The following is a 14242-nucleotide window of genomic DNA, read 5'->3' on the forward strand; positions in this document are numbered from 1 at the left end:
ACTCACTACTCACTACTCTGCACTCACTACTCACTACTCTACTCACTACTCTGCACTCACTACTCTGCACTCACTACTCACTACTCTGCACTCACTACTCTGCACTCACTACTCTGCACTCACTACTCACTACTCTGCACACTCACTCTGCACTCACTACTCACTACTCTGCACACTCACTCTGTACTCACTACTCACTACTCTGCACTCACTACTCTGCACTCACTACTCACTACTCTGCACTCACTACTCTGCACTCACTACTCTGCACTCACTACTCTGCACTCACTACTCTGCACACTCACTCTGCACTCACTACTCACTACTCTGCACACTCACTCTGCACTCACTACTCACTACTCTGCACTCACTACTCTACTCACTACTCACTACTCTACTCTCTACTCACTACTCACTACTCTGCACTCACTACTCACTACTCTGCTCACTACTCACTACTCTACTCACTACTCTCCACTCACTACTCTACTCACTACTCACTACTCTACTCACTACTTTCTACTCACTACTCTACTCACTACTCACTACTCTACTCACTACTCACTACTCTACTCACTACTCACTACTCTACTCACTATTCTGCACTCACTACTCACTACTCTACTCACTACTCACTACTCTACTCACTACTCTGCACTCACTACTCTACTCACTACTCTACTCACTACTCACTACTCTGCACTCACTACTCTACTCACTACTCACAACTCTACTCACTACTCTACTCACTACTCTACTCACTACTCACTACTCTACTCACTACTCACTACTCTACTCACTACTCACTACTCTGCACACTCACTCTGCACTCACTACTCACTACTCTGCACACTCACTCTGCACTCACTACTCACTACTCTGCACTCTCTACTCACTACTCTGCACTCACTACTCACTACTCTACTCACTACTCACTACTCTACTCACTACTCTACTCACTACTCTACTCTACTCACTACTCACTACTCACTACTCACTACTTTGCACTCACTACTCACTACTCTACTCACTACTCACTACTCTGCACTCACTACTCACTAATCTGCACTCACTACTCTACTCACTACTCTACTCACTACTCTACTCCCTACTCACTACTCTGCCCTCACTACTCACTACTCTACTCACTACTCTACTCACTACTCTACTCACTACTCTACTCACTCCTCACTACTCTACTCACTACTCTACTCACTACTCTACTCACTACTCACTACTCTGCACTCACTACTCACTACTCTGCACTCACTACTCACTACTCTACTCACTACTCTACTAACTACTCACTACTCTACTCACTACTCACTACTCTACTCACTACTCACTACTCTACTCACTACTCTACTCACTACTCTACTCACTACTCACTACTCTACTCACTACTCACTACTCACTACTCACTATTCTGCACTCACTACTCACTACTCTGCTCACTACTCACTACTCTCCACTCACTACTCTACTCACTACTCTACTCATTACTCACTACTCACCACTCACTACTCACTACTCACTACTCTACTCACTACTCTACTCACTACTCTGCTCACTACTCACTACTCTCCACTCACTACTCTACTCACTACTCTACTCATTACTCACTACTCACTACTCACTACTCACTACTCACTACTCTACTCACTACTCTACTCACTACTCTGCACTCACTACTCACTACTCTGCACTCACTACTCTACTCACTACTCTCTACTCTACTCACTACTCTACTCATTACTCACTACTCTGCACTCACTACTCACTAATCTGCACTCACTACTCTACTCACTACTCTACTCACTACTCACTACTCTGCACTCACTACTCACTACTCTACTCACTACTCTGCACTCACTACTCTGCACTCACTACTCACTACTCTGCACTCACTACTCTGCACTCACTACTCTGCACTCACTACTCTGCACTCACTACTCACTACTCTGCACACTCACTCTGCACTCACTACTCACTACTCTGCACACTCACTCTGTACTCACTACTCACTACTCTGCACTCACTACTCTGCACTCACTACTCACTACTCTGCACTCACTACTCTGCACTCACTACTCTGCACTCACTACTCTGCACTCACTACTCTGCACACTCACTCTGCACTCACTACTCACTACTCTGCACACTCACTCTGCACTCACTACTCACTACTCTGCACTCACTACTCTACTCACTACTCTGCACTCACTACTCTACTCACTACTCACTACTCTACTCACTACTCTACTCACTACTCACTACTCTACTCACTACTCTACTCACTACTCTACTCACTACTCTCTACTCACTACTCTCTATTCACTACTCTACTCACTACTCTCTACTCACTACTCTGCACTCACTACTCTGCACTCACTACTCTGCACTCACTACTCTGCACTCACTACTCACTACTCACTACTCAAGTACTTTCAATGCAAGGTGACTCTCATTGATGCTTTATAACTCAGGTAGGAAAAGACACTACTTCCAAATAAAGAGTGTCCGATGAAGTATGTAGCTCACAAGGGTGGGAGGAGTGGTGACGGTTCAACCTACGTGTTCCCAAAGTGAGTCACCCTCGGAAGGCCTGAAATGTTTATTCAAAAGACAAAACATGAGTAATAATCTCAAATGTGCTCTGGGTGGCAATTAGCATGGTAGTAGCAAACATTTGCACTGTCAACCCGCATGAGGCACCGATGCCCTACTTGCTCGGTTCTGCTTTTAATGTAGTAAACCACTACAACTTGTGGGAAAGCCTGGTGTTGTCTTTTAGCTGTCAAATGCATTTCCCTTCGGAGAAATATGCCTAGCGGCTCAATTACCAGTCATTCCCAATACACTACAGCGCTGAGCACGAGTGATGTGGCTTTGACATTTATTTTTTTTTTTTTTTTTTTTTTTTTTGAAAACCTTTATTGACAATGAAAGCTCACAAATACTGGCCTACAACCCCACGGGCTGGCCAGAAACAGAACGGTCAAATAACCAGCATACGAAAGGAAGATCTGCACAGGATATAACATCAGGAGCACTGGTGAAACAAGAAAGACCATCGAGCGTTCAGCAAGAGCAGGATAATAAAGGTTAAGTTTTCTAGCACGGGGAGGGGACCAAAAGAATAACGGGCCGTATACGAGAATACAAGGGAGGGACCGCGGCAAGCCGCCATTTTATAAACACAACGTAAAAAATGAAGCCATATAATCAAATCGAGCAAAGGACAAAAACAGAATCAGAACATCAAATAGCGACAGTGGCAACAATCAATCGCGCACACTCACCTCCGCCCCCACCCAAACAAAGAAGACGTGGTCAAAAAGCCCCATCACAAAGACTATACAATACGCACCCCAACGGAAAAAGGGGCACCTCCATAAAGGAGGAAGGGAAAGAGGGAAAAAGACAACAGAAGGAACACCCGCCAGACCATGCATCCTCAGGGGGAAAAACAGGACAGTAAAACCGGCATGCGATGTAACAGCAACATAATACCAGAATAGGCAGCAAACCACAATCAGCCACACACCGGAAGAAGGACAGAATACCCCCGGGGGAGATACAAGGTGACAGAGTCCCGAAAAAGTGAATACACAAGAGCCATAGAACAAAAAGGGAAAATAAGGGGGGAAAAAGACCCCCCGACACAAACAGACCCCCCCCACCCACCCCTAAGCCCACCCTGCACCCCTGCAGAAGGCTACGGCCTACCCCCCCGCAGCGTGCCTGTCGCCCTAAGTTGAACCCGAAATTTAGTGGAACAAGAAAAGTCGGAATTAGAAGACAAAAAAGAGGGGGGGGGGAAAGGGAGGGAAGGAAGAAGGGAATAAAGACATACAAACATACACACGGGGGAGGGCCAAAGACAGGAGTAAATGCACCCATCCACCCGCCCGGGTTAAGGGTCCAAGTCCTCGGGAAGCCAAAGAGTATCAGGCCAAAGTCCAGGAGCACTAAACAGTTACACAGAACCATATCAAGACACAGAGATCATCCAAACCGTTCATGAACCACCGCATATAGGAGCCAGTTTTCATCAGCCCTGACCCTTTTTATCCAAAGCAGTAAGGGTCCGATCCAACGAGGACCCTGCCAGAAAGAACAGAAGGCAGGCAGCAGGAAAGTCCAACGGCAGTCCAAAAAAGTCACAGGAAGAAAAGCATGGAAGATCCAGGAAAGTCACAGAATGTAGCAAACGATGCAGGCACAGTTCCAAGGATATATCCATAAAAGCCGACCCATCCGGGCCGGTACAGGAGACGTCATCGGGCAGTGGTGATTGAGAGGGACCAGGAGAATCATGAAAGTCCGGCAAAACAAAATCCGGCTCCCGGGCCAAGGGCAGAGGAGGCAGCACAGGAGGAGAAGGCGCCATCAGGACGCGCGCCTCCGGGGCGGCAGCCGGGGCCGAGTCCGCCAGGAGAGTACCAGCCACACCCCGCGATATCGATGCCTCATCCGGTCGCGGGGGCCCGGGAGGCCCGTAGTGAGGAACCGTCTCGAGAGCCAGGAGTGGCGCGGCCACCGATAGCCGCCAGGATAGCAGGATGGTCAGGATCCCCTTAAGTGCAGGAAAACATTCACAGTATCCGACACCCGGGCCTTGCGGCGGGCCCCCAGTGCTCGTCTGGGCCCGGCCCAAACAAATGGGGCTGGTCGCCATCTTGAGAGCCCGAACAGGCCGCGCGGCCAACAACCTCCGCCGGGGCGGCATTAAAGCAGATGAAGTCCCGTCGACAGGCAGAAGAACACCCCGGACAGGAAGGGGGGCCACCAGAAGAAGGGGATTCGCCGGCCCTCCAATGTCGCCAGTCCCGTTCTCCGAGTCCGGGCGGCAAAGAACAAAATGGCCGGACCGGAGAACAAAGGGGGAGGAAGCCGAACACACGAGGAACCCCAATAATGAAGGGCAGCGTCACCATCCAAGGCCGCTGCCACACAGGAGTCTCTCAGCCAGGAACCTCCGGCTCACACGAACAGCGGCCCTCCAATCACCTCCAGCGCGCCCCGAAGGGCAAGCCCGCAGGCTGCATCCGGCCCAGGAGCCGGGACGAAGAACCAGGCCAGTCCGCTCTCGAGTCCCGGGAACGATCGGGGACACTGCACCGGACCCACAGCAGCCAGGACAACCGGAACAAGTGGTAAGTGCCTGCAGTGCGTCGTAGTAGTACCACACAGCAAGGAGGGCTTCCCGGGGCAGGATAAATGCAGGATAAATGTGAAAAACACAGGCGGGCGAACGGAGCCGAGCTAAAGCGCGGCCATCTCGGTCGCGAGCTAGGCTCCTCCGTGGCTTTGACATTTAACCTCTAACCCTTAAATATTTGCTAGCTTTTAAACTGATTGTGTACAATTACCCCATCACGTCAAGCGCTGATTTATCATCCCGTCCAATAGCTTGTGCTCCAGCAAACGCTAAACTGAGACGCCTGTTTCAGAACACTTAAATATTTTACTGTCCATTATATATGCGAAAAGTGCTCCCCTGCAAAACAACTGTCAGGCTCGGACAAGGGACTGCTTTAGACCTCACATAGTTTTACATTGAACGCGCTCACCGCTCAGACCATCTGGATTGCATTACACGGGCACTCTGACAGCTCCTAATTAAGATTAATAGTCTGCCGTGCGTGCGCGTAACTGCAGAGAAAATGCCAACATGGCCGCCTAATGCCCTATGGCATCAAGACTACTACAAAAACAGCACCGCGACGACCAATCACCATTCAGATAAGAAAAAAAAACTCGCGCACTAAGGAATGTGTCTTTCCCGAGCCCTAATGAAACTTTTTTTTTTTTTCTTTAATAATAGGATCTCGGAGCTCCGCCCCGAGCCCTAAAAAGCAAAAAAGTGAATTTTTCAAAGAAATCACAAATTACCACCAACCTGAAGTTGGTGGTAATTTGAGATTCCTTAAGCCAAAATCGCACAACTTGGGTGCTTCCTACATTGCATTTAAGGAATCGCAATCTGGGATTCCTTAAATGCATTAGCAAAATAAGGAATCGCAAATTTTGTGATTCCTTATTTTGTGTGTGAGTTTTTGTATGCTACATAGCACACTGCTCAAATTGCGATCGCAAACGCTGAAATTCTGTGAATTTCTGCATTTGCGATCGCAATTGGGCTACCTACATATGGCCCTTAATCTCCTCGTGAATGTGTCCTTGTGTAGCGTAACTGGTGCTCATGTAAGGCTCTCCAAAAACCTTCAGGTTGAGTTTACACTATATAAAAATACTACAGATTTACTGCTACTACTGTCGTCCCCGGCGCGGTGCTCTCAAAGGGACAACCTTTATCACAAGATGGATTTAAATTGGTTATTGCTGCTGTTTGCTCCGCTTTGCACTGTGCCAGCGCACAAATTGATAATATCTGGTCCAGGTATTTACTGGCAAAAAAACACAACTATTGCAAACAATCTTGAGTGCCTGTGTTATCCTGATAGGCAGTTAGAATGTTTCACCAGTGACAGGACTCCAGGGCCATCTCTCAGCCTATGTGAGTGGCCTAGGTTGTGGTTGACACTCCACACCTGTTACAGGAGGTTAGTTCAGGCTGTGAGTGACCCCTGGCTTGCACCCACCTGTACCGCAAGAAGCCCTTCCTCATCCGGGAGAATCCTGTAAGTGTGGACGTGCCGCTGGAACCTGTGAGAAATCAGAGACATAGATTAGTGCCAAGAGCAGGGAAGGCTTCAGTGAGCTAGAGAAGCAACCAGCCTGAGTGTTGTTGCAAAAGCAGCCCTGTGTTCCCAGGCACCATTTACACCAAAGTATCCAAGATCACAGCTTTCCTCCTCTCCCCAGACATCCCCTTCCCAGCTCTGCCAATCAGTTCCATCCATCCATATACTCACAAAAAGAAAGGAAAGCATCTATGTAGTACCAGTTGTATTCTGATCAGACCCATAGAGAGCACGTGTAAGCCTGTCTTTGTGTCAGTAGGTGGCAGTGCAGCTCCGCAGTAGAATTACAAAGGAAAAAGTCACCTGCAATTAAAGTACGTTTACGTCTTTAGGTGGAGCCTGGGTAGCGCATGCGCTGTGATGCGGAGCATGCTGTATTGAAGCATGGAAGAAAAGCTCCGCCCATTTCCCATCCATCTTGTCAATTGGCTCCTGCTACAGTTCTTTCAAATTTGTTGCTTTTCATTCGTGAATAGACCTACTAGGCCCTCCTTGGTACTGCATTGCCTGCATTTGTAACCTCCCATAACGACTGGACTTTTTCCTTGTGGTCTTACACGGTCTGCTTTGTCTAGTTGGTGAGCACGATTTTCTTTAATGGTCTTCCCCTATACCACCCTCAACGTCACCTTCCACTTTTACATTGTTGTTATTAATGTATTTATTCAGCGCGATCTGTTTCACTTTAGCAGCCACGCTTCTTTAATGATTTCATTTGCAGCGCGGTCCGCTTTCACTTTAGCGGCATTGCTTATTTATTTATCTTACACAGCGGTCCACCTTCATTATAAAAGCAGCGTTTCTTTATTTATTTAATTTGCAGCACGGTCCGCATTCACTTTAGGAGCCGCGCTTCTTTATTTATTTAATTTGCAGCACGGTCCGCATTCACTTTAGCAGCAGCACTTCTTTATTTATTTAATTTGCAGCACGGTCCGCATTCACTATAGCAGCCGCGCTTCTTTAATTATTTAATTTGCAGCACGGTCCGCTTTCACTTTAGCAGCCGCGCTTCTTTAATTATTTAATTTGCAGCATGGTCCGCTTTCACTTTAGCGGCCGTGCTTATTTATTTATCTTACACAGTGGTCCATCTTCATTTTAGAAGCAGCGTTTCTTTATTTATTTAATTTGCAGCGCGGTCCGCTTTCACTTTAGCGGCCGTGCTTATTTATTTATCTTACACAGTGGTCCACCTTCATTTTAGAAGCAGCGTTTCTTTATTTATTTAATTTGCAGCACGGTCCGCATTCACTTCGGCGGCCGCGCTATAGAAATTTGCTTTCTTTATTTATTTTTTTAAAGTGCCCCATACGGCGCTTTCACTTTAATGTTAGCTATGCCCCTTTCATTAGACGCTGCTCACTGTAATCTGTATATGGTGAGTAGCGTCTACAGAAAGAGGCGCAGCCACCATTAAAGTGATCTCGCATATGCAAGTATTACAGCGCTTAGTTTAGATGTGCTAGGTATCCTTTTATTTTCTCAGTCGGCGTGCCATTATGTCTCTACTGCTGGGCGGTCCGTTATTGACGTTAATGTCTAGGTCTTGTGGGAATTTCGCTGTCAGTGATACCCAGTGTCTGGTCAGGCCAGTGCAAAGTCAGACGTATTAAAGAAATCAATTGTTTGCAACTGCAGTGCTATAGACTTTCGAGTCGCAAGAAGTGTGTCCCACAACCCCCTCACACGCGTCACAATGTGGACAAACACTCGCAAATCCTTTTGTGGCCCTTAATGTTCCTTCAGCACAGTGCAACTATGTATGTTTACACTAGAAACGCCTGTATTTTGTGCACCACAGATTTTAATGATGCAAAACCTTTTTATCATCAGGCCCTTGGCCCCTTACTTAGGGGGTTATTAGGATGGCGGGCGGTCTTTGCCCGCCCGCCATCCTCGTGGTAATAGGGACCGCCTGCCATAAGGGCGGGGGTCCCGTGGGGGGTATTAGGATGTGCCCGCCACAGTGGCAGGCACATCCTGTATTTTTAGCATTGTGGCGGGCGGTGCTCTCTGCACTGCCCGCCACAATGCTAAAAATGCATTTCAGCATTTGCATTTACAAAGCGGCAGGCCCGCGCGGTGCCACGGGTGGGTTCCACAGGTACCCACCCGTGTGCACCCCCCACCTCTCCTTCACTCTGGGGCCCACAGGGGGCCCTCAGAGTGAAGACCGCATGCTTGAAAGGCACCTAAATACAACCATCATAATACCATATTATTCCTTTTCCGCCCTGGCCGCAAGGCGACCGGGGCGGAAAAGCGGCGGACGGTCTTTCCGTCCGCCGAGGTCCCCCCAGTCATACTAATATGGCGGGGGGAGGAAACTAGTGTGGTTGTCGGGCGGATTGCCTCCGCCAGGCCGGCGGTGGCTACCGCCAGCCTGGCGGAGGCAATCCGCCCGACATCGTAATGGGCCCCTTAGATCGGGGCCTCACAAATTCTCTCTCCACGGTAGGAGGCGCAGTTACCTCTGGGAGCCCTTACGTTAGGAAACGTCTCAGGGTCCTTACTTTTCTCTCCGCGTAGCTTCACTGTAGGCATCTACTTCCGGTCCGTAGATAGCACCTGTGTTGCTTTATCTTCCAAATTTTAAATATTCAGCCTCATTCAGTCTAGCAGTGTATTTACCAAGTCTGGCCTGAACATGGCCGCCTTTACATATAAGTGACTCCATTTTAGCGACTAGACCATTGAGACCCATTTTAAAATCAGCTAGTGTAAGTTTAATGCTAGTGCTGTTGTCAAATGTTGATTGTACTGCAGCTCTTCATACAAGGTCCAAACTATCCTCATCGTTTACATCTGCAAGTTTTAACCTTTTTGCCATAGAGGACATTCCGCCGGGGTGTGGCCGAATCCGACGCACACGCCCACCGTGACGTTGGACGGCTGGGGGCCGTCTGGCGTATTGAAAAGTTTCAAACGTAATGTGGGGAGGGTTACCTACCCACCATGATGTGCGCACAAGATCTCATGAAACACTCGGTTTCTTCACAAAGTTCAAATTTATTTCGTTCAATGTTCATACTCCAATCAAAGAGCTTGATTCAATATCCATGTTCAACTCAAATTTCATATGCTGGCATAATACACATCTTATGTAGCATTAAATCAATGTTGTTCACAGTTGTTCATCAATACCCAATGCCCTCATGATAATGAACATTGACCTTGATGTTATAGTTATTGAACTCGAGTTGTGTTGAACAGTGTACATAGACTGAGTTTTGAGGACCGGTTTTGGGGCCCTGTGGGGCTTTTTTGTTACCTTGAGCCGCCAATATCCGCCCATGCAACAAAATTTGCCGAAACCGGCCCTAGTAAACAGCTTGGCTGCACGCCTAGGGGACTGGCAGAGCAGTTTGCCAGGGCCAGTTATGGTTCCCAGTCCGGCCCTGCAAACAGGGAAAAAGTTTGCGAGATTTTGAGCTATTGGCATCGCAATATACAATGCCAATAGGTCAAAGTTTCGAAAATGTGAGACCTATTGCATTGCAGATGCTTGTTTTTATTATAACCAATGGAAACAATTTCCATAGGGTGAAGGAAAAGCCCCAAAATCCGCTAGGGTCTTTGTGGAGAACAGGCCTTAATTTCCTAATTTCTGTAGATATTTCACCAGAGATATGTCAAGCGTTAGCACCGTTTTTTTTTTCTCTAAATAATTGCCCGGTCTTCCTTTCTGGAAGCTTTCCCCTGAGTTCAAATTTGCAACATTTTTGTTTCTTGCGTAAAACCAAACGCCGCAAACGGTAATTGGAGCAGGGCAAACATGTCTCAAATTGATTTCATGCAACTTTTTTGACACGTTCCATGTTTAGAAGCAAAAGAGATACTTGTTCTGCACTTTTCAAACGTGAAACAAACAAGGTTAGTTGAATAACTCCAAATTCAAAAGCACAGTATAAAACAATAATTAAAATCCCAATTCATAACAGTCAATTTTTCTCAAAGACCATAAAAAACAGATCACGGCCACAGTTACATCAAGAAAGGGCACACTCATGAAACACCAATTGCAAGAGGGTGAGACATTGGACCATATTTCAAAAAACAGGTCTTAAAAATTTCCGTCTCTGGGATAACAAGAATTTGCAATGCAATAGGTCTCGCTTTTGTGAAAGTTAGAGCTATTGTTGCTGTAAATGATAACGTTTTTAGTTATGTTTTTGATTTCTAAGCATTTTACCTTGCTGTTCTGTAACATGAAGCACTGGCAAAGCCAGAAACAATGCACTTTGTGTTTGTAGTTTTAGTAAAACAACTCCAGTGACAGAAAAACAAGCTGGACGGCTGTCTAGATTATTAAAATGCTGTGTTGCAGCATTCACATGTGTTTCTGAAGTTAATCTTATCATGCATGTTATAAAATGACAAAGTTACAAATAAAAAGCAAACACACGGATAAAAGGCGGAGTCACCCTGGCTCTCTTCTCCAAGGGAGAATGGTGGATCTCTTTAGCAACTTACTTAACCATGTTTCGTTTCCAGCCATGGTTTGAAGTAAGGCTAGGGTCATAGGTGTCGTATGTGGGGGCACCAGGGGTTAAAGTCCAAGGGTAATGGGACAGAAGAGGGGCATATGCCCACATCACAAACTCGCCCCCTCAGCTGGCCCTGGCTTAAGGTAACTCTCTGTTAGGGCAGGGCTGGGGGGTCCGGTCCGTGGGTCACACGGACAGAAACTACAAGATCCAGAATGCAGCGGGGTTATAGTGACAAAAGAGGGTTAATCCTGGCAGCGGCAATGGGTGCTTCGTGGTCGCCTCACCCTAACTCCTAATGGAAACTACAGAAACAGAGAGTAGAGGAGGGACCGGAGGCCGAAGGTTGAGGGGGGGAAGAGGGGGGGGAGAGACAGGAGGGCTGGGGCCAGAGGGTGGGGAGGGCTAGGATAAGTGTGGTGAGAGAAAGGACAGAAGACTGTGGGTAGACAGGGCGGAAGCAATATAGGAGCACAGCAGGTTTATATTTAGTTGCTTCTAAATTTAGAACTTGTGCAATTGTTGGGCTCTGCGACAGCGAGATAACAGCCTTTTTACATTCATCGTTGCGGAAGTGTTTCCAAATAGTAACTCGCATACCTTCTGCAAAAAGAGTTATATAAGTAATTGAACACTGATCTCACACCTGTCTGCATTAGCAACCGGAATTAGGTGATTAATTGATATTGGATTAAGTGATTCGCCCAGATTCCCAGGATGATGGAGCCTCCCACCAGACTCGAACCCACTTCCCCAGCTGCTCAGTCAGCCTCCCTAGCCGTTACGCCACACCCTGCATGTAGAAATGGCCCGTACAATATGAGGAGTTAGCCAATATTACAGTGCTCCTCTTTTGCACAGAATAGTCAGATAAACAATGTGCTTGATCACGGCATGGCACATAGTTTTTAAGAAGTTGGCTAACCGCAGCTTTATAATTGAGCACTGAGTGCAGCGTGAAGTTGCAGCTATGTCAACAGAAGCATTTTTTTTCTTTTAAAACTGCAACATGAGGTAATGGTGGGGGAGGGCACTGCACGGAGAAGGGCACTGCATGGAGTGCAGCGCGTGGCTGCATCTATGTGGAGAAAAGCATTTAAAAAATACGATATGACGTAATGGTGGAGAAGTGCACAGCACGGAGTTCTGTGAATGGCGGCGGGTCCCAAAAAATGTTTTTCTCGACATACATGCAGCTACACACTGCACTTCGTGCTGTGCCCTACAGCACGAAGTGCAGCGTGTAGCTGCATCTATGTCGATAGAAGCATTTAAAAACAAGCAGTGACGGGCGGAAGGTGGCGGTCGGACGTCACAGCACAGGGGGAGAAGAGCACAGCACGGAGTAGGGCAGAGCACCTTGGGCCATATGTATCAACATTCCGTTTTGCGATTTCTAAATAGCGATTTTTAAGGAATCAGTATTTAGAAATCGCAAAATGGTATGTATGTAGAAATCCGCTTCTTTTTAGCGATTCCTTAAAATTCCTTAATTGCGATTAGCAAATTGCTAATCGCAATTAAGGAATAATTTCCCATTCATTTCCATGGGCCAGAAGGCCCATAGGAATGAAGGGGAAATTTGCGATTCGCAATTTGCTAATCGCAAATTGAGAATATTTTCAAGGGTTCAGGGGTGTCCAAAGGACACCCTGTTGCACCCCTGAAATCCGCATCGGTGCACATGTGGCGCACATACATGCCCTAAGGGCATGTATGTGCGTCACATGGACCTTTGAAAAATGAAAAAATAAGCATTTTGAAAGGAATTCGCAACTTACCACCGACTAGAAGTCGGTGGTAATTTGGGATTCCTTAAGGACAATTTGCTATATTTTTTTTGGCTTCTTACATTGCATTTAAGGAATCGCAATTTTTGCGATTCCTTATTTTTAAAGCAGATTTCCTTGATGCATACCATTAGTCCAAATTGCATTTGCAAGTGCCGAAATTCTGCGAATTTCGGCGTTTGCGAAGTCAATTTGGCTTGATACATATGGCCCCAAGTGCGGCGCGTGGCTGCATGTATGTTGAGAAAAGCATTTTTTTTAAAGCAGCAACATGAGGTAATGCCTGGGGGAGGGCGCGCACGGAGTAGGGCACGATCTCTTGTCTTTATGGGGCCATGTGTTTCTAACTAGAAACACATGGCCCCATAAAGATAAGAAAGTGCTTTGCGACAGACGCAAACCAGGCCACCGAGTCCAGCTCGGAGGTGAAAGGGCGTCTACAGAAAACCCTAATTTCAAATGGCAGGCCACCACTTAGCATAAACTGTGACGCCAGCCAATGGAAATGAGGGGCGGGGCTTAAAGCCCTCTTCTGAAAGTCCCTGTTAACAATAAATCTCACGAGGCGAGCAGCGCATGCTCTGCCACGCCACACGAGACCTAAAAAGAGGACAAATAAACAATACATGAATAATAGTACATTTCCTTTGTAAAGTGCATATTATACAATATCCCTTATTTTCCCTTATTTTTTCAACTAGAAACAGAATGTCCACAAGAGGATTAAGGCCTATTCTAATTCTTGTAATTTCCATACGACGTAAGAGATAAGACAAGAGATAAAGATAAGGGTAAATATCGAGACTGCCCAGGAAGACACTGTCATTTGCATTGAGGGTCTCTGAGATAAATACTCCTTATCTTTCGGGTGATATGGAATCCAAGCAGCTTCCCGCAGTAACTTCTTATGTGGAAAGGGCTCCCAGATGGTAAAAACCCAGACGACAACATATGACCTTTAAGATTCCGCTTGAGATTCCGAAACCATTTTATCTCACTCCGTTGGGCTTCAATACAGCATACCTGGGCTGTTCTTTCAGGACTGTCCAATCAAGTGAGGTTATTCAAAAAATTTAAATAAACAAATTTTTTCCAAAAGTACCCAAAAGGTCTGCTTTATTTGCACTCATCATCGAACCATCCTCCTGTATATCTAGTTCCATTGTTATTCCGCATGCTGCCCTCGTACCTTGAGAAGGCACGGAGGCGGCGGAGCACACGGTCCCTAAGAGATACAAACTGTATCAGTTTG

General features: G+C 46.8%; 1 protein-coding gene across 2 annotated transcripts in view; it reads right to left on the reverse strand.

Annotated features, from left to right (window-relative positions):
* LOC144752052 (phosphatidylinositol 3,4,5-trisphosphate 5-phosphatase 2-like) overlaps positions 1–14242 on the reverse strand; it is a 598959-nt gene that overhangs the window by 344160 nt on the left and 240557 nt on the right. For both annotated transcript variants that reach the window (XM_078640002.1, XM_078640003.1), the window contains exon 3: positions 6609–6672. In XM_078640002.1, the coding sequence (XP_078496128.1) occupies positions 6609–6672 (64 nt within the window). The remainder of the gene's footprint in view (positions 1–6608; positions 6673–14242) is intronic.

The sequence above is a fragment of the Lissotriton helveticus genome, chromosome 4_2 (assembly GCF_964261635.1).
Source record: "Lissotriton helveticus chromosome 4_2, aLisHel1.1, whole genome shotgun sequence".
NCBI classification, from domain to species: Eukaryota; Metazoa; Chordata; class Amphibia; order Caudata; family Salamandridae; genus Lissotriton; species Lissotriton helveticus.